This window comes from Mesoplodon mirus (assembly GCF_964341445.2).
Source record: "Mesoplodon mirus genome assembly, chromosome: 18".
NCBI lineage: Eukaryota > Metazoa > Chordata > Mammalia > Artiodactyla > Ziphiidae > Mesoplodon > Mesoplodon mirus.
Genome location: NC_138994.1, coordinates 7701550 through 7722474, shown reverse-complemented (window position 1 = coordinate 7722474; position 20925 = coordinate 7701550). Strand labels below are relative to the sequence as shown.

Here is a 20925-nt window from a genome sequence, read left to right as displayed (position 1 = left end):
TCTCTGCCTCTCTGTTCCAGGCCCTGCCCTGCCTGCCTGGTGGAAAGGTCCTCCCTTTGGTTAATCCAGGAGTTGAAGGCAACCCTCCTACCTGCACATCTGGCCATCTAAAGATGCCTGGGAGGCTGGCCAGGCCTGAGCTGATGGCTTGGGGCTTTCCCAGGCCCAACCTGCAAGGGAACTCAGCCCCTGGAGAAAAGTAATGAACCTCAAATGAGGTAGCATTTGATCATTTATTGATTAAATGTCCATTCTGTTGATTTCCAGTTACAAATACTCTTGTTAAGAGCTATGGAGATCAGTATTAATTTATCATGGAAGATTAACAATTTTGCTTTTTCTTTTTTTTGAGTGGAGGCTATAACTGGTGGTACCAGTATTTGGTTGGGTGCTCACCCATCTCTCGGGGCCATGGGCTAGCAGACAGGCAGACTCTAAGGGTGGGAAGCAAAAGTCTTTCAACTTCTTGGGCCCTTGACCATCCGGTGGATCTACACAGTTCAGAATATGGAGCCCCCAAGAGGCTGGAGGAAAAGGGAAAATTCAGTTACTGCTTTTGTTGTGAAAATTCCAAGACCAGAAGGAACTTAGGTGTGGGCTTCTCACTACAGTCTTGCAGAGCCCTCGAGACAATGAAAAAATGCCTCCAGTGACCACTGGGGGCCTCTGAAGGTAACTGGTCCCATCAGTCCACATGGTACAGCCTTAGCAGCTCTTGCAGACTCTCCTCCTCCTGAAGCCCACTAGGCTGCTCCCCCAGACCCCGCCCCTCCAGGCTGGGGGTGCCCATGGCCTGCAGCTTCTGAAACAAGGATCTGCAGCTCTCTCTCTCCGCATGGCTCATCAGGCTCAGGTTCAGGGTGAAGCGGCCAGTGCTGGCCAGGCTGCGCAGGATCCCCAGCACCACCCACCAGTCAGCTGGCCTCACGTGATCAGCCAGTGCCATCAGCATCTCCCCTAGAAGTCCAAACCCCACATCCATCTGGAAGAGGCGGCCCAGCTTTGGGCCCCCGAGCTGCAGCAGGGCCTCGTAGCGCTCTGGCCCACTCCGCAAGTATCGCCGCCAATCACGGTAGAACTCAGCCGAGGTCTCGGGCTGGAGGAGCGTTTTCTCCTGGATTGCAAAGGAAGGAAAGAGAGTACAGAGCTCCTCCAGCTGCTCTGTGACAGTGAGAGTGAGGGGAGCCTGTGGATTTTCATCTGAGTTCTAGTATCACACTCTGAGCACTGGCAAGGCTGCGGTCCCTGTGGGCCTCATTTTCAGATGAGAGAACAAGGGATGGGATGGGGAGGGAGGGTCCCAAGGAACCCAGGCTGTGATCTGAGACTCTCAGTTGTACCAGGCTTTTCCTACTGATGAATGTGGACATAGCCCTTCTCTGCAAGACTAAGTCAGAGTTTACTCTGGGCGGGGCAGGAGAGGGGGTAATTGGAAACCTCTGGAGGAGAGAAAGGAACTCAAGATGAGTATTAAGGCTATGACAGGCTGGGGCTTCCCTGGTGGCGCAGTGGTTGAGAGTCCACCTGCCGATGCAGGGGACACGGGTTCGTGCCCCGGTTCGGGAAGATCCCACATGCCGCGGAGCGGCTGGGCCCGTGAGCCATGGCCGCTGAGCCTGCGCGTCCGGAGCCTGTGCTCCGCAACGGGAGAGGCCACAACAGTGAGAGGCCCGCGTACCGCAGAAAAAAAAGGACATGACAGGCTGAATCTCCTTCCCAACACTGCCAGAGGCTCATAGGCTCTATACCATATAACTCGAGGTAGAGTAACCCAAATCTGATCTGGGAACGGGAACCAAGGACTGACTGACAGGGGCCTGCTGAGCCCGCCTTTCTGACTTATTCTGGTTGGTTTAGGCCTCACCACCCGTTGGTTGCTTTGCTTTCTGGGATTGGAGGCAGAAACCTGCCTCTGTTGGCTTTACATGAGAAATAAGGAAAACATATATGTTATAAGAAAACAAGGTTGGAGGTTTAAGGCAGAGAATCCCGCTGGGCCTCACTTACCGGGGAGATTTCAGTGGTTTCATCCTGGGAGGGCCTTCCCTGAATAGTGTGACAGTTCCAGGGCACAGTCCTCTTTCCTCCTATCTTGTCCTTCTGCTCCAGTGGCTTCAGATGTGATGCAAGGACAATACCCCTACAGGCAAAGGACAGAGATTAGGGGACGGACCTAATGCCACCTGTAGGTGTGAGGTGGCTGGACTTTGCGTGATACCGGCTGAACCTGTTGGCAGGCCAATATGACAGTGATAATGACAAGAGCAGCAACGATAGCTGACAACTCTTGAGCGCTTTCCATGTGCCAGATATTGTGCTCAGAATCTTGTGCGCAATAACGTTTAACCATGACAGTGGTTACTGTCTCTTACAGATGAGGAACAGAGGCTCAGATAGGTTAAATAACGTGCACAAGCTCACACAGGTAGCAGAAGGTACGGTCAAGATTGAGCCCAGAATTGTCTGACTCCAAGTGCACGCTCTTATCCACTATAGTAAACCATAACAGGAGAGCCTGAGAAAAATGGCAGTAAGCCGACCTGAACTCCTCATAGGAAGCCACCCTCTGTTCCACGGCCCGTAACTTGGCAGCATTTTCCCGTTTGTACTTCTCATCAGCAGTTAGTGCAGCCTGCAGCTCTTTCTCCAGAGCCTTGAAGTCAATGATGTCATTCCTTTTCATGGCCTGTGCCTGGGAAGGCAAAGGGAATGAATGTCAGCAGAGGGTGAATATCAGGGATGGGGGGTTGCATCTGGATTCTTTGCCAGCCCACAAAATGACTCCAAAGCACTCTGGATATCTAGTCACTTATCTTGAGGGGGGTGTTATAAAAATCTAGTTCTCTATTTTACAGAGGGAAGCTGAGCTGCACAGTGAGGTCTTGCTTAAGATTTTTTGCCACTGAAAGTAGTCTTGACTTTCAGTTTAGTGCCTTCTCTTAATTTTGCTCTCTGCTTCTGAAAATATTTTTTTAATTGAAGTATAATTGACATACAATGTTATATTAGCTTCAGGTGTACAACATAGTGATTCGACATTTATATACATTACAAGATGATCACCACAATAAGTCTTGTTACCATCTGTCATCATTTAAGTTTATTACAATACTATTGACTATATTCCCTATTCTGTATATTACGTTCTAATAACATATATATTATACCTGGAAGTTTGTGCTTCTTAACCTAGTTCATCCACCCCAGCACCCCCTTCCCCTCTGGCAACCACCAGTTTGTTCTGTTTTGTTTGTTCATTTGTGTTTTAGATTCCACATATAAGTGAAATCATACAGCATTTGTCTTTCTCTGTCTGACTTATAATACCCTGTAATGCTGTATAATACCTTAGCATAACACCCTCTAGGTCCATCCATGTTGTTTTATTTTATTTTATTTTATTTATTTATTTATTTTTGCGGTACGCGGGCCTCTCACTGTTGTGGCCTCTCCCGTTGCGGAGCACAGGCTCCAGACGCGCAGGCTCAGCGGCCATGGCTCACGGGTCTAGCCGCTCCGCGCGGCATGTGGGATCTTCCCGGACCAGCGCAAGAATCCGCGTCCCCTGCATCGGCAGGCGGACTCTCAACCACTGCGCCACCAGGGAAGCCCCCCATGTTGTTTTAAACGGCAATTTTTCATTCTTTTTTATTCTGCCTCTAAAAATATTTTAGTATTGGTGCTTTGGCTGAGGAAGCATATGGATTTCAGAATTCAGTCCCTTCACATTTCCACATGGACTCACTCTATAGCGAGTTGTGATAGAGGCCCTCACACAAAAGCAGAACTATTGTAACCTACTCTGGAGCCCTGGGATAAAATACCACTCATTGTTAAATGTCTTTAACGAGGAATGATACTTTCCACCCAAACCAGACGCAGTGACTGAGCAGGAAATCAAGTAGAGGTGGCAGAAGAAGGGGCTCAATGATCCCCGTTTCCAGCCAGGGCTGGAGCACAGATCCCTAGGTTCTTGGGCAACCTCTTCAGCGCTGCCACTGTAGTTCTGCAGCCTCCGCATATCTGAGGCTGATTGACCTGTTCTACACGGAGATCACCTGTATGGGTTCTAGTCTTGGCTCTAGCATTTCCTTGCTGTGAGACCCCTTTGAACATCAGACTCCTAATGCACTAAGCTAGATTACGTGGTGAAGTCATCATCAACAGCCCTAGGGCAGGGAAGCTTGAGGTCTACAACCAACCCCGTGCCCTCCCCCTCCACCCCAACATGGGTAAGCTTGAAGACCAAGAAGGAGGCTGGGTTAGCCAGGAACTGAACTCAGGTGTCCTGGCTCCTGTCTCGTTCTGAGCCCTTGCCAGCCACTGAATAAATAGAACACCTAATCCTCCTGCCCCCTGACCTTCACCCCAGCAGCCAGGGCCCTGGTTTCCTTTCTTTGGGGATCCCCAGTTACCGCCAGACCAAGTCTGCTCAGCGTAGACCACGCCCAGCAGCTGTGGTTGCCCAGCAACTGCTCCACCAGCCTGCCCACGTGACCGCCCCGAAGGACCCCTTCAGGGTTGCCCCGAGGCGCCTGATCAGATTCTCGCCTCCTCGGGCCTTGCTTTCTTTGGAGCAACCCACGCCTTGGTTTGGGGACCCACAACTCCGCCTCGCAGGTTCCTGTGTCCGTGGCCGGCATTCTTCCGAGCTGGTCCACAGGCAAAGGGCTGTCCTCCGGCGTCTGCGGGGTCCTTCCGAACAGCAGGCGCAGGCGGCGCGGCGGCGTTGGACGGAAGCGCGGTCTCTGGCGGCCTACTCGGAGTGTTTGGCTGAGCAGCGGGAGGTGAGTTGACACGGGTCCACGGCATGGGAAGGTTGCTACTGTGGGATGGGAAATTAAATAATGGCAGATGTGGAGGAGACGTTATATGCTATCTTCTACTTTCACTTTACACATGGGTTAATTGAGGCGGGAAAGGGAATGAAAGCCCTCCCCCCCCCCCGATTCCGGGGTTCCCTAATGTCGTCCATCTTTAAAACCCTTTCCCGGGGCAGGGGTCGTTCTTGCACTGTCTCACTCCCTCTTCCAGCTGTGCGGCCTTCACCCTTTCTCTACCAAGCTCTCTCCGTCCTTACTCTGTATTCCTTGGAGAGCCTGCGTTGTAGCGGGAAGCTGCGGTGAAGTTTGGTACCGAAATTCACTAATTTTTGCAACTGTGGGCAATCAGCTATCTTCTGTGTGCCTTGTTGGAGTCACTCATTTAGTCATTCAGCAAATACTGATTGAGGTTCTATTTTGTGCCAGGCACCGTTCTAAGTGAAAAAAAACAGTCCTTGCTTCAACTGTAGTTGGAGAGATGACAGTAAATACACGAATAGATACGTGTCAGCTAATGATAAATGTTAATAAAAATAATAAAACAATGGAAGTGGGGGTTGGAGAATGTGTGTATAGGTGGAGCTTTTTTTAGAGTGACAAGGGAAGGCTTCTCAGAGAAGGTAACATTTTATATAGTAGAGACCTGGGTGAGATGAAGGAACAAGATATACATGCGCAAGGGGAGAGCATTTTGGAAGAGAATAGTAAGTGCAGTGGCCCTGAAGCAGAAATGAGATAGGTTGTCCCATGGACAGCCTTCTGTAAAAATTTCTGCAGTCATTTCATGGGTGTCTTGGGAGAATGAAATGTGCACAGATGTGGTAGCTCTTTGGAAGTAAAAAGAATCTCTATGCATATGAAAGTTTCCATAATAATTTACATTTAATTATTAGTGCTTGGAACTCTTAATTCTCTATTTTATCCACAGTCAGCCCTCAACAGGGGCATTGAGGGAGGTGGCGGGATTAGCCTCATGAAAGAAGTATCAGTATTTCAAAATTAAACATTCTGTTCAGTTAACATTTATCCAGTTTCTACTTAGGTGAAGCGCTGTCTTGGTCATTGGCAGGTGGGCACAAGGAACGCAGGGTTCCTGTATTCAAGAATGGCCAAAAAATAATGCTAGCTAACATTTATTGAGCCTGGAACTGTAATAACTTGTTTACACAGACTATTTTGCTTAATTCTCATAACCCTTTATGCAATGGGGATTAATCACTTTATTTTCCAATTAAAGAAACAAGCTTGGAGAGGTGAAATAACCTGAAATGACATAGTTATTAAGTGACAAAGTTGGGATTCAAATCTAGGTCTTCCAATTCCAGAGCCCTGACCATTAACCCACACTCTGGTCTGTTGCCTATTACTGTAAGCTGTAGAGGTGTTGGTGAGGGTAATTAGTACAGTTAACTACCATTCATGACAGAATTAAATGCTGATAAAGACACGAAAGGCTACAGCAGTATAGGAGAGTGAGAAATTGAGGCTATAGGAAGGCTTGAAGGAGGGAGTATTTGACCTGTTACCTTGAGTAGAATTTCTGTAATTGAAGTGGAGACAACCCACAAAATACTTATTAATTACAAAGAGAAAGCATGTAACTTTACAATGGAAAGGCCTGGTAGGCACCACCATAATCAGTGGTGAAGTTAACATCACCACTGATGGGACAAATTAAAATCATATGCCACTTGTTAGAAGATGCACCGAAAAGAGCACAGCATCACTTCTGTGATATTCTTGCCAAAAAATGCATAACCTGAATCTAATCATGAGGAAACATTGGCAAACTTAAATTAAGGGACATTCTACAAACTCACTAGCCTATACTCTTCAAAAGTGTCAAGTCATAGAAGTTAAAGGAAAGACCAAGGAACTGTTCCAGATTGAAAGAGACTAAAGACGTGACAGCTAAACGCAAACATGGAATCCTGGATTGGCTCCTTTTCTGTGCAGGAGATTATTGGAACAGTCTGTGAAACTTGAATGGGGGCCTGTGGGCTGGCTGGTAGTAATATGTCAATGTTTTCTGATTTTGATGGTTGTATTGTGGTTATGTAGGAGAATGTCCTCGTTTGTAGGAATCACATGCACTAAAAGCAGGGGTTGGCAAACTTTGTCTGTCAAGGGCTAGATAGTAAATATTTTAGACTTTGTGGGCCATATGGTCTCAGTGTCAGCTATTCTGCTCCGCTGTTACAGTGTGAAAGCAGCCACAGACAATATAAAAGAATGAGCATGGCTGTGTTCCAATAAAGCTGTTTTTATAGGCGCTGAAATTTGAATTTCATATAATTAATTTTCATGTGTCATGAAATATTATCCTTTTGATTTTTTTCAACTATTTAAAAATAATAAGAAACATCTTACCTTCAGGGCTGTATGAAAACAGTTGGCAGGCCAGATGTGGCCACAGGCTATAGTTTACCAGCTGCTGCACAAAAGTATGAGGAGGCGATGAGACACTGTGTCAGCAGCTTATTTGCAAATAATTTAGGAGAAAGAAAGTTATGTGTACTATTTTTGCAACTTTCTGGTATTTAATTATTTTAAAATTAAAATTTGTTTAGTATTAGAAAACAGAAGTGGGTGAAGTATATGTAAACAGAAACAGGAGTGGAACAGACAGGAGGGGAAGGTACAGGGCTTTGGAGGAGCAGTCAGTGGGTTGATGTAACTGGAGAGGAGACTGTGTGAGGGATATGGTCAACCACAGGCTAGGGCGGAGGCCTTGATTACCTTGCCAGCATCTAACTCTTCTCCTTGAATTTTAGCATCATGGATACTGACTTGTATGATGAGTTTGGGAATTACATTGGACCAGAGCTTGATTCTGATGAAGATGATGATGAATTGGGCAGAGAGACCAAAGATCTTGATGAGGTAAAACAAATACATACTTTTTTCATCTCTTTTAAGAAAGCAATAAAGTAGTAACCATAAATGTGTTTTCTGTGTCTGTGAGTCTGTTTCTGTTTTGTATATAGATTCGTTTGTGTTGTGTTTTAGATTCCACATATAAGTAATATCATATAATATTTGTCTTTGTCTGGCTTCACTTAGTATGATATTCTCTAGGTCCATCAACGTTGCTGCAAATGGCAATATTTCATTCTTTTTTATGGCTGAGTAATATTCCACTGTATACATGTACCACGTCTTCTTAAATCAGTCATCATCTGTTGATGGGCACTTGGGTTGTTTCCATGTCTTGGCTGTTGTAAATAGTGCTGCTGTGAACCTGGGGGTGCATGTGTCTTTTTGAACTAGTGTTTTTGATTTTTCCATCATCCCTTCTCATTTACTCAAGATGTTCACCCCAGCAATTCTCCTCTCTCTCCCATGTCATTAGTTTTCCCTCTCTACTAGATCATCTCCATCAGCATACAGATACGCTGTTGTTTCATCATAAAGTCCTTTCACGACCTTATAGCCCCCTTCCGTTACCTCCCATTTCCCTGTTTCCCAATGCGGCACATCACAAAAGAGTTGTTACTTGCTGTCTCCGAATCCTCTCCTCCCATTTTCTCTGAATCCAAGTTTTGTTGTTTTGCCTCCCGCATTCCACACAGACTGCTCTTGTCAGGGTCATCAGTGACCTCTGCCGCAGACGCAGGGCTCATCCTGCTCGACCTGTCTGCAGCATCTGGCCCAGCTGATCTCTCCCTCCTTAAAAAAACTCTCTTCCCTTGGCTTCCAGGGAATCCCCTGGTTTTCCTTCTCTTCTCTGGCCGGTCCTTCTCAGTCTTTGCCGCTGGTTCCTCCTCATCTCCCTGACCTCTTAACTGTCAATGGGCCCCAAGGCTCCATTCCTAATACCTGTTTTCTATCTGCACTCACTCCCCTGGTCATCTTATCCAGTATATCAAATCCCTTCTATTCCCTGAGGACTCTCAAATTTATATCTCCAACCTGGACCTTTCTCTTGAACCTCAGGTTTGTATGTCTAGCTTTCTACTTGGCATCTCTACTTGATGTCTAATGTGGCATCTCAAACTTAGCATATCTAAGGCCTAAACACAGAGCTTCCCCATCCCCTGTCTCCTGCCTCTGCCTCCAACCTCCTCTTACAGTCTTCCTCATCTAGTAAAGACAGGGCCATTCCCCGGTTGCTCAGGTCAAAAACCTTGACTCTTTTTTTTCACTCCTACTCTGAATTCACTAGAATACATTTTTTACTCTATTTATAAAATATATGCAGAATCCAACCTCTCCTTCCACCTTCACAGCTACTCCTCTGGGTATAAGCCACAATCACTGCCGTCTCTCTCCTGTATCACTGCAGTAGCCTTCCAACTAATCTCTCTCCTTTTAGTATATCTCAGTATGGGAACCAGAGTGAGTCTTTTTTTTTTTTTTTTTTTTTTTTTTTTGCGGTACGCGGGCCTCTCACTGTTGTGGCCTCTCCCGTTGCGGAGCACAGGCTCCGGACGCACAGGCACAGCAGCCATGGCTCACGGGCCCAGCCGCTCCGTGGCATGTGGGATCTTCCCGGACTGGGGCACGAACCCGTGTCCCCCGCATCGGCAGGCGGACTCCCAACCACTGCGCCACCAAGGAAGCCCCAGAGTGAGTCTTTTAAAACAAAAGCCTGATCATATTACTCCTCTGCTCAGAACTGCTAGAACAGGACTTCTTAGCCTCAGTACCACTGACGTTTGGGGCCAGATAATTCTTCGTTGCAGGGGCTGTCCTGCGCTTTATAGGATGTTTAGCAGCATCCCTGGCTTCTACTCACTAGGTCCCCCACACACATACCCAGCTGTGACAACCAGAAACATCTTCAGACATTGCCAAATGTTCCCTGGGAGACAGAATTGTCTTTGGCTGAGAAGCACTGTCATAGAGTAAAGTTAGATTACTTAGAATGATCCAGAAGATCCTACATGATCACCTCCTATGTGATTTCAGCGTATACTGTTCTCCCCATTATTTACTGAACTGGCTTCCTTGCTGATCCTCAAAGTTGCCAGCATACCCTTGACTCAGAGCCTTTGCATTTGCCGTTTCAGCCAACTAGAATGCTCTTCCCCACTTACTTGTAGAACTTACTCTCTCTTCCCTCAGATTTTTGCTCAAATGTCATCCATCACCTCTCTTTTTTGCATTGCTATATTACCAATACCTAGAACAGTGCCTGGCACATAGTAAGTGCTCAGTAGATATTTGTTGAGCGAATGAATTAACCAGGGTGTTTTGGAACATAAAGGGTTATGTAGTAGCCACTTTTAATCATTTGAAAGACTTTTTAGGAGAAGAGGGCATAGCTTTGTTCAGTGTTGCTTGTGACTGTGGGTTTTAATTTATAAGGAGGTGAGTTCGATGTGATTTACGAAGACTCACTTTCCAACAGGGCACTGGGCTGTCTTGTGAGTGAGTACTGTTGTTATTGGAAGTATTCAACAGGGACAGGAATACGTAGAGAGAGTTCATTCATTTAACACGGTCTGCTGTGTGCCAGGCACCGTGCTGTGTTCCGAGGACGCAGAGATGAATAGTGCTCAGAGAACTCCCGTCCTATGGGATTCCTAATATGTGAGGCATAGGGCAGTACCCAGAAAAGTGCCTCCAAGCTTGATCCATTTGTGACCAATGGCCTGCGTTTAAGAAAGGGTCCATTTGGATCAGGAGAGCCGTCCACACCCATGGCTTACAGTCTTCTCTTTGTGAAGGATCACGCAAGAGTAGAACCTGCGCCAGTGACTGTAGCACAGAATCCAAACTAAGAAGCTGTCAGGCATGTGAAGTCATTGCTCTTACCTCGCGGAGTGTAGTGAGTCACCGAGCAGGAAAAGTGCATGCCTCTTCCAACCTCCTTCTGTCTTTGGCTTTTAGGTTGATGATGACGACGACGACGACGAGCTGGGAGATCATGATGAAGACCACCCTGGGATGGAGGTGGTGCTGCATGAGGACAAGAAGTACTACCCCACAGCTGAGGAGGTGTATGGTCCTGAAGTGGAGACCATAGTTCAGGAGGAGGACACCCAGCCTCTCACAGGTGAGTCTGGAGGCACTGGGCTGTGAGAGGTGAAATCGAAACTAGAAAACTTCATTTGATAGCCATCAGCAGTCTTGAAAGTTCAGTGAATCAACTGACTAGTTTTTCTTTCAGGTGGTATTTCTGGATTGAGATTCAATTAACCCTGTTTTGATATTCAACAAAACAGCTTGTTACCAAGCAAATAAGTGTTACTTCTTTCTTTATCTAATATTTGTTTGGGTTCTTGAAGACTGTTTTTAAGTTCTCCCTCTGGTCTGATTTTTAAAAAATTTATTTATTTATTTATTTATTTATTTATGGCTGTGTTGGGTCTTTGTTTCTGTGCGAGGGCTTTCTCTAGTTGTGGCAAGTGGGGGCCACTTTTCATCGTTTGTGCGTGGGCCTCTCTTGTTGCGGAGCACAGGCTCCAGACGCGCAGGCTCAGTTACTGTGGCTCACGGGGCCTAGTTGCTCCGCGGCATGTGGGATCCTCCCAGACCAGGGCTCGAACCCGTGTCCCGTGCATTGGCAGGCAGATTCTCAACCACTGCGCCACCAGGGAAGCCCCTGATATGTTTTTCCATCCAAATAATACCAGTTTCTTTAACTAGTCCCCACAATGCTTATTTTCCACTTCCTTAATAATTTTCATTGATCTTCTGGGAAGTAGTTGCATTTTATAAATGCAAGGAGAGATTTTGAACTGACATTGACCTCATCCTATATCCAGTCCCTCTCCCTTCCTCCCACAAAATGAAGTCCAAACACCTCAGTCCACAATTCAAGATCTTTCAGTGTCTCATGCCAAACAGTGTTCCCAGAACTTTCTCAACCTGAGGGGTCCTCGAGAACAACATAAATTGATGTCATATATCATCCATTCTGAAAGCTCAGTCTAATGGAGTAGGGCTCTGTATTTTTATGCTTTATGCCTACCTGCACATCACTACTTTTTTTTTCCTCCTAGAACCCATTATTAAACCGGTGAAAACCAAGAAATTCACTCTGATGGAGCAGACATTACCTGTCACGGTATATGAAATGGAGTAAGTTATAAGGTCTTGCAGCCTCTCTGCATGAATATTGTAGGTTCAGTTTTTTCATGGAGGTTGGAGGTGGTTTGTGGTTGAAGTAACCAGTGAATTTTTGGGGTGGTGGTGGTGAGAGCAGTGGCATTTGTTTGTGCCTGAGTCATTTTGCTGACTTCTCTCTATGACCAGGTTCAGCTCTGTCGCTGCCCGCTGCCACATCTAGTCTGACAGATTTCAACTTTATTTATGTATTTTTTTATTTTGGTAGGTAAAAGGGCATATCCCTGAGCTCTTTATTATTTATTTAATTTTTAAAAATTGAGGTATAGTTGATTTGCAATGTTGTGTTAGTTTCCGCTGTACAACACACTGATTCAGATTCTTTTCCCTTATGTTATTACAAAATATTGAGTATAGTTCCCTGTGCTATGCAGTAGGTCCTTGTTGCTTATCTGTTTTATATATAGTAGTGTGTATATTTTAATCCCCAACTCCTAATTTATCCCTCTCCTCCCCTCCCCTTTCCTCTTTGGTAACCGTCAGTTTGTTATCTATGTCTGTGGGCCTATTTCTGTTTTGTAAATAAGCTCATTTGTATCTTTTTTTTTTCTTTTAGATTCCACATATAAGTGATATCGTATGATATTTGTTTTCCTCTGTCTGGCTTCCTTCACTTAGGATAATAATCTCTAGGTCCATCCATGGTGCTGCACCAGTGAATTATTGTGAAAGCAAAAATCTCTTCCTACAATTTGCCAAAATTTTCCTTCAGCTTACATCGTTGCTGAGATATTTAGGCTCAGTCTTAACTTTCTTCTTGGCTCTCATCCAGATCTCAGCCATTTTCTCTTCTTCCAAACCTTTAGTTGGGTATTAGAAGCCACCCTTTGAGACAGAACTGGGTATTATAATTGTCAGTGTTGGGGCCACCAGAGCCTGTTTTGACACGGTATGGTTGCTAAGTGTTTTGGGAACATAGCAACTCTTTATTTTGAAAAGGAGGCACAGGTAGGTAGATATGTGTAGAATAATTTAGACTCTTCAAACTGAAAACTGTTTTTGAAAATATTTTCATTGATGAAATGCACTTATAAGGCTCATATATTGAGGAGCTTGTGGCCCATTATCAGATAATGAAACTTTTTAAAAAAAAACATGTTGACATCTTGTATGTCCGAAGGAGTGAGGTCCCTTCTGACATGGTCAGCTCCCCTGCCGTCAGTCACACTTTTTAAAAAAAAAAAATTTATTTATTTTGTCGCACTGGGTCTTAGTTGCAGCTCACGGGCTCCTTAGTTGCGGCAGGTGGGCTTCTTAGTTGTGGCAAGTGAATCTCATGTGGGATCTAGTTCCCTGAGCAGGGATCGAACCTGGGCCCCTTGCATTGGGAGTGCGGAGTCTTAACCACTGCGCCACCAGGAGGTCCTCCATTCACACATTTTTGAAACAACCCTTCAGTTTTCTTCAGAACTTGCGTCACATTCTTTTGTGTTCTCAGTGGTGATTTTAAAAAAAATCTCCAGTCTTTGAAATCAGGCGTGATTTTTCAAAGAGCCAAAAGTCATCTGAAGGCTATTTACCGTAAGTAATGCGGATGATAAGCAAGGAGGGCAGGGTTGGTTTTGATCAGGATGGAACTCCTCTGCTCATCATTAATGAGATGAGGTTTTCTTGAAAGCCTAGTTATCCAGCGGTAACGGCAGTTTCAGAAGCAAAGCTCCCAAAGTGATTTGAAGTCCCCTTGGTATCAGTGGTATAAATGTATAACATCTAGCCTGAATGTTTTGAACTGAACAGTACTCATGGATGTGTGTGCTGGTATTTGGTTTTTTCTTCTTGCTTGCTTTTCAAATTTCATTATTTTACTGTTGAAATCTCCATGACATTTCACAGGTCGTGTCTCCTCATGAATAAGTCTGTTCTGTAACCAAAGACAGAACTGTGTAGAGGTAGAAACTCACTTCTGCCTCTGAGCATTCTCCAGTTGGTCTGAAAGTTGTTCCTGGCCGAAAATACCTAAAACACCTTTGTACCACTCCCCCATTTGAAAACTTGTGGCAAAGTCCCTTTTGCTCTTTTCCTTTCAGTTTCTTGGCAGATCTGATGGATAACTCGGAGCTCATCAGAAATGTGACCCTTTGTGGTCATCTCCACCATGGCAAGGTGAGAGAGCTTTCGGCTACTTGGAACAGGGTCGCTCTTCATTTCTGCTCGTTTTTTCAGCCCTCAGAGCCACACGTTGGGGTCTGAGGCCATAAGGCTGGACCTCCTCACTCTGGGGGGCCTCCATGCCTATTGTGAAACTGAGCTGTGAAATTCTAGCTTTTCCTGAGCAGCAGATGGAAAGCTAAGCCACTTGCATGCCTGAGCCTTGTGTCTACATCTGGACAGAAGAGGGGAAATTGAGCCTTACTCTGATTTTATAAGTTTTCATTTCCTGGGGGATGCTTGTCTAAGAAAGATTTCATCTTTCATTTGAAAATAATCCTGTGGCTTCCTTGTTAATTCTTTGCTGTCCCATAATCCTCCCTGCTCTCTTCTTCTTCTCTTTATCCCTAAATTATGTGGTGTAGTGGGAGCTGGGAGAAGGGTAGAGTAGATTTTTCTCTGTGGTTGGCAGAACTTAACTTTCTCTTCTTTTTCAGACATGTTCAACTTTCTCTTCCCTTTCAGACATGTTTTGTAGATTGTTTAATAGAGCAGACTCACCCGGAAATCAGAAAGCGCTACGACCAAGATGTGAGTAGAAATTCTGTTGAAGGTTTAGGATGAACCATTCGGAATATACAGGGGTGGGTGTCTCTGTCCTTCCCCTTTCTTCCACCTTCCCACTCTCACTGTAAATAATGATGCATATAATGTGCTGCTTTATAATTGTAATTTCTATTAATAGGCCTTAAAATAATTTCAACTTTCTCAGAAACATAGAAATATTAGTGTGCAGTATTTTTGGATGATCTGTTCTGTGCTTGGGATCCCTCCTCTGTTCTGATATATCCTGACTTCGATAGCCTATTCTTTCCTGTCATAGTATTAATGGCCTCTTTATAAATATAATACAATTGGACCTTGTTGTTTTCGTGATAAATTTAAGCGCCTGTGAATGAGGCCAGGTGGGGCTGCAAGTCTCAGTGCAATGAATGTTCAATCTTGGCCAGATTGACTGTTCTGACCTTCAGGGTCCCATGCAGGCCGGATGTGTCTCCCTGTACCACTGTGAAAAATTCAGTGCATTTGATATAATTTAGCTCTTCAGTCATACCTGGTCTTTAGCGACTTCCCCCACTCCCCAAAAAACCACACACCCAGGAGCATTTTCCATCCGGGAGGGTGCTGGTCTCATTGTCTGAAATTTCTGTAGGGGTACCCTGTTTTCTTCCATCTATTCTCCTCCTGAGGCAGAGACCCTTGAGCTGGGAGGTGGTGAGGAAAAGTGATTGATGGTTTGTGTAGGAGAGGAGTCTGAATTCAGGAGGTAATTACAGTTTTGTTTTTTTTTTTTTTTTAAGCTGTGCTACACTGACATCCTCTTCACAGAGCAAGAGGTAAGTGTGCCTTTGGAAGTCTGATTGTTGTCCACAGCAGGCCCAGCAGTAGTAGTTTTGCAGGGAATGGAGAAGAGCTTTACGGTAACATTTTGGTCCATACCACACGCCTCCCCACCCTCACTCCCACCCCTCATCTCTTTATCTCCCTGCTTCTCTCGGTCATCCTATGATCTATAACTTGAAAGAGAGCTGGGTAGGCAAACTGTAGGGTAAAAGGGGGGACCCTCCTATCCTTGGCTGGATTTAATTTAGCCTAGTAGGGCAAATGCTAAGAGGTGATGTGTACATTTATGCTGTAAGTTCTGCAGAAGCTAAACATGATTTTTTAAATGACATCATCCTTAAAATCTGTAACATGACTCCATCCATATGTTGATCTTTCTGGGAGTAGCTTCTCCTGGAGAAGGGGTTCGTCTGTCTTTGTGCTTCTCTTTCTGTATAAAGGAGTGAGCATACATCTCTGTCTTTCCCGTTCCTACTGGTTGGTCTTCCTTTCCATCTGGAGCTTTGTCCCTCCCCTCTAATCCCTTGTTTCCCCCTCTTCTTTATTTCTGTCTCAAATGACCACATGGAAAGCACAAGAGTGTAAGTACTGTGATTAACCAAAGGAACTCTGAGTGGTGCTGGCATATGTTAAGCACTCAACAGATACTAGCTATTGTTTTTTTATTTATGTATCTGTTTGACTGGAGTTGTTTTAATACTTATTTTCTGTTACAGCTTTTATAATATATTTTTAAGAAAACCTAAAATGCTGCAGATTGTTTCTTTTTACTTGTACTGTGCTTAATTATTTTTGTTTACAGTGTATGAGGAGGATAAGATTTTAGGACTCTGGATTCTCTATTAAGGTTTAATACTGCTTTGCTGGCTTGTTCATTTTTTTATTTTTACTTTTCTGTATTTGAACCAACTCCCCCTGCCCCCGCCGCCCCGGTGCTTTTTAACATCAAGATTGTTCATCTTTAAGGTCATTCTGGTTAGAGACCTAGATAAAAATCATACCCATTACAAGGAGAGACATCAGTGTAATTTACTAGCAACTGGAAAGATCCAAGAGCAGAATGAATCCCTCCTGCATAGGGAGAAGCCTTGATCACTCTCGCCCTCTTTCTCTCTGCGATTTTCAGAGGGGTGTCGGCATCAAGAGTACTCCTGTGACCGTAGTCTTGCCAGATACCAAAGGGAAATCCTACCTCTTCAATATCATGGACACTCCAGGTAGGACGTTCCTTGACTTTTTACCATCAGAACCCTGTTCTGTTTGTTTCTTTTGCTTCCAGAACAGGGCAGAGCATTATGTCTTTGTTTTTACATTCCCTTGCCTTCATTGAGATAATTTTCTTTTTTTATCTGTCTCCTTTGCTTCTAACTAGTTAATTAGCCAGCGGTGTGCTCCAGGCCTTCTATTTTGTTCCTCTCTTGACTCTGCTATAGAAGATTTAAATTTGGGGGAATCTTAATTCACTTATTCCTATCAGCCTGTGTCAGCCCATGCTAGACATTGGGGCAACAAAGCTGAGTTAGACATGGTCCCAGCCTCAGGCAGTCTCAGTCTTTTGAAGGAGACTATGGGAGCACACACCGATGGCTGGGGGACGTGCAGGTTACCATAGAAGCAGCATACCTCACCCTGTGGCTGACTTTCTCTTTGGGAAGGGCCAGCTCAGGGTTCCCTTTTTTTTTTTTTTTTTTTTTTTGCATTACGCGGGCCTCTCACTGCTGTGCCCTCTCCCGTTGCGGAGCACAGGCTCCGGATGCGCAGGCTCAGCGGCCATGGCTCACGGGCCCTTTTTTTAAATAGGAAAATTTGGGTTTTGACAGATTGGCCTTCTTTGCCCCATCAGATGCCCGATGCCCTCGTGCCTCTCAGCCCCTGACCCCTACCCACACCCACCAACACCACCTTGCCAGGAACCAGCTCCCGTGCTCCAGGCCCTCCTTTGCCCTCTTTCCTGCTTCCAAAGTGTCTTCTGTCCGGCAGAACTCTGTTCACTGCTGATTAGACTGGTTTAGTGTACAAGTTGAATGTGTTGTGCCGTCCTTGATAAAATGCTTTCTTTATGTTTGGGGGCCTCCTGTATAAAAGCGTAATCCAAGGATGTGACTCTAACGTGGAACTTGGCACACTGCAGGGAGCTGTGGGGAGAAGGGAAGGCGGTATTTGTGGGTTCACATGCTTTGCAGTGCCCCACAGACCACGTACAAGTTAATCGTGCCTCATCCTGCCACCACACCAGTGGCGACTTACTTGGTATTTGCTTTTCAGGACACGTGAATTTTTCTGACGAGGTCACAGCTGGCTTGCGCATCTCAGATGGGGTGGTCCTTTTCATCGATGCTGCTGAGGGCGTGAGTCTGCGTCAGTTCTCTTAGGACCCCTCCTCCCTGTCCTGTTTGCCGCACACAATGCCCAGAGCTCTGAGTGAGCTGGGAATTAGAGAACGTGAGAGTCTGTGGGATTAAGGCTCACCTTTGCTCTAAAATTAGGGCAGCAAATGAAAGTCAAAATTAGTTCTCAGTGAGTCCCTCACTGCCTGCGCAGTGAAGCTCAAAATGATAGGACCCATCGTCATTCGGAAACACAAAAATGACAAAGGTAAATAAAAGGGAGGGAGGAGAGTTTTAAATGTTAATGAATTTGTCTAAGGTAAAGAGAGATTGGAGTTAAAAGGCCCAAAGATTAGGTAATTTGGATAACCTCCTTCATGCTGTCATCGGTGAGATAGCCAGCAGAGGGAGCCAGGGTTACCTTTTTAAAAATCAACTCCATCTTGGAGTAATTTCAAACTTACTGAAAAGTTGCAGTAGTACAGAGAACACTCTCATTTGTAATTCTGTGTCTGTACATGTACATATGCACTCACACGTATGTGTTTTCCCCTTGAACCATTTGAAAATAAAATATTTCAGAATGTATTTCCTAAGAACAAGGACATTCACTTACATAATCGTAATACACTTACCAGAATCTGGGAATTCAACGTTGATACAATATTGTTGTACAGATCTTTTTCTGTAGACCTTAGTCAGTCTCACTAATTGTCCCAATAATGTCCTTTATAGAATTTTTTTTCCTAATCCAGGATGATGCATAACATTTAGTTTTCATGTCTCTTTTAATTGGAATTCTTCTTTTACCTTTCTTGGTCTTTTATGACATTGGCATTTTTGAAGTGTATAGGCCATTTATTTTGTAGACTGTCTCTCAGTCAGGGTTTGTCTAATGTTTCCTTATGATTAGGTTCAGGTTGTTTGGGGCAGGAATACTATATCAGCACAGTTGTGTTCTTAGTCCATCACATCAGAAGGCCCATGATGTAACCTTATCCCATTATTGGTGATGTTAACTTTGATCACTTGGTTAAGGTGGGTGTGCCAGGCTTCTCCAATGTAAAGTTACTGTTTTCCCCCTTTGTAATAACTGATTTGTGGGGCGATACCTTGAGTCTATGTATACATGTTATTCCTTATCAAACTTTACCAGTTTTGTCATCCATTGGTCATTCCTAGCTTATTGATATAATAGTTGCAAATGGTGGTTTTCTAACTCTTACTATTTCTTTTATATTTATTGGTGGGAATTCTGTTGTAAGGAAGAGATTTCCCTTCTCCATTTGCTTATTTATTATCCGTATGGATACACAGATTTTTATTTTACTCAGTGGGTTATAATCCACTAGTATCTTTATATCTTTTTTTTTTTTTTTTTTTTTTTTTGCGGTATGCGGGCCTCTCACTGTTGTGGCCTCCCCCGTTGCGGAGCACAGGCTCCGGATGCGCAGGCCCAGCGGCCATGGCTCACGGGCCCAGCCGCTCCGCGGCATATGGGATCCTCCCAGACCGGGGCACGAACCCGTATCCCCTGCATCGGCAGGCGGACTCTCAACCACTGCGCCACCAGGGAGGCCCTCTTTATATCTTTTGATACTCTAGTTATCCCAGATTTGGCTAGTGAGAACTCCTTCAGGCTGGCTCCTTCATCCTTTTGACGTGCCCCGTCTTTTTTTAGGCACAAAAAGATGTCCTAGACTCATCTTATACTTTCCCTGCCCCAATCCTGGAATCAGCCATTTCTCCATAGAGCTTCGGCTCCTTATAGTGAGGACGGATACTTAGAAACAAAGATCAGAGTATGTTCATTGCTACAGGGACACATTGCTTCTAGGACTTTACACTGAACACAGATAATATACACCCATACATATCTGTAACTGTTTGTACACATACATATTAAAAACTATTAACACAGTAGAAGAGAAGAAAAAAATCAATTTATCCTAATACCCACAATTCTATTTCAGCACCACAGCTTCTTCCCAAGCCTTCCTAGGTTCCTCCTCTGGCACTGAGAAACCTGGCTCCCAACATCAGTGTATTTATTCATTTCTCAATCCTGCAAGGTCACCTCTTAAAATTCCTGAATCTGCCATTGGGCAAGATACCCTCTGCTTCCCCCCAACAATCTATTTCCTCTTTTCCACATTCTTCATATTTTTAAGTAGTACCTTTTTTGGCTCTGCTCTGGATTGTTCTGCCCTCTTTGCTCTCATCACCACCTTCTGAGCCTTGTGTCTCGCAGGTGATGCTGAACACAGAGCGGCTGATCAAGCACGCCGTGCAAGAGAGGCTGGCAGTCACCGTGTGCATCAACAAGATTGACCGGCTGATCCTGGAGCTGAAGCTGCCCCCCACAGATGCTTATTACAAGCTGCGTCACATTGTAGATGAGGTCAACGGATTAATAAGGTAGAGGAACCCTGGGAGTGGACCTCCTGTCCTCGGCACTCTGGTTTTTATAAATCTTAACCTTGAACACCTCTGGGGGCAACTCTGATTCCTTGGCATGCGTTGACGGGCTTGTTGGACACAGCTAGAGGCGCATTCTGTGGCTCTGCAGGGACTGACTCCGCCGCCTTGGCCTCGTTAACTCTGCTCCTTGACCAGATACGCAGCTCGCCTCACATCCTCACCTTAGTACTGCAGTCAGTATCCTGAGCTCTAGAATCAGTCTCGTCTTCACCGCACCAACCATGTAAAGTTGGGCAGAGTCCTTAAGCTCATAGAGCCTCAGTTTCTGCTTCTGTAAGAAGGGAATAGTAATATTTGCCCAATGAGATGTTACAGGAAATTAAAGACAGCCAGTGTAACGCACACAGCACAGTGCTCGGCAGACAGTAGCTGGTTGGTGAGTAGTGTTCGCTGCTATTATCTTACTAGCACAGGCTCAGTAAGCGGAGGAACTGTTGGCTTTTATTTCTTGTTGAAGCTGCTTCTCAACGAGACGGATTTGGGGTTTATGAGTGATGGTTGGGAGACCTTAGAATACAGTACCAAGGTGGCTTTGAAGAATAGCTTAAATATAGTTTTTTTTTTTGGCCACACCGTGCAGCTTGTGGGATCTTAGTTCCCTGACCAGGGACCTAATCCGGGCCCCCAGCAGTGGAAGTGTGGAGTCCTAACCACTGAACCGCCAGGGAACTCCCTAAATATATTCTTAAAGACAGTTTTATCTGTAGGCTGAAGGATGTACTGGATGA

General features: G+C 45.0%; 2 protein-coding genes across 2 annotated transcripts in view; one reads left to right on the top strand and one right to left on the bottom strand.

The window, feature by feature from the left end:
* Positions 1–298: 298 nt before the first annotated feature.
* Positions 299–4437, bottom strand: DNAAF19 (dynein axonemal assembly factor 19). The gene is made up of 4 exons (XM_082605149.1): positions 4362–4437; positions 2541–2692; positions 2008–2140; positions 299–1114 (listed from the first exon to the last, which is right to left on the bottom strand). The coding sequence occupies exons 2-4, from the start codon at positions 2681–2683 to the stop codon at positions 686–688; spliced, it is 705 nt and encodes a 234-aa protein (XP_082461275.1). The 5' UTR covers positions 2684–2692; positions 4362–4437; the 3' UTR covers positions 299–685.
* A 244-nt stretch (positions 4438–4681) lies between these two features.
* The window catches only part of EFTUD2 (elongation factor Tu GTP binding domain containing 2), a 33474-nt gene continuing 17230 nt past the window's right edge, over positions 4682–20925 (top strand). Inside the window, exons 1-10 of the mRNA XM_082605088.1 lie at positions 4682–4787; positions 7598–7706; positions 10659–10824; positions 11774–11852; positions 13925–14000; positions 14511–14576; positions 15347–15382; positions 16516–16606; positions 17655–17737; positions 19968–20134. Of these exons, the coding sequence (XP_082461214.1) occupies positions 7602–7706; positions 10659–10824; positions 11774–11852; positions 13925–14000; positions 14511–14576; positions 15347–15382; positions 16516–16606; positions 17655–17737; positions 19968–20134 (869 nt within the window). The 5' untranslated portion in view covers positions 4682–4787; positions 7598–7601. The remainder of the gene's footprint in view (positions 4788–7597; positions 7707–10658; positions 10825–11773; positions 11853–13924; positions 14001–14510; positions 14577–15346; positions 15383–16515; positions 16607–17654; positions 17738–19967; positions 20135–20925) is intronic.

Bases quoted from the DNA above. Each gene is read 5' to 3' on its own strand.
- DNAAF19 (XM_082605149.1), bottom strand. From the start codon at position 2,683: ATGAAAAGGAATGACATCATTGACTTCAAGGCTCTGGAGAAAGAGCTG. The intron at 2,141-2,540 runs GTCGGCTTACTG...CTTTGCCTGTAG, and splicing joins GCTTCCTATGAGGAGTTCAG to GGGTATTGTCCTTGCATCAC. The intron at 1,115-2,007 runs GTAAGTGAGGCC...TTTGCAATCCAG, and splicing joins AAACCACTGAAATCTCCCCG to GAGAAAACGCTCCTCCAGCC.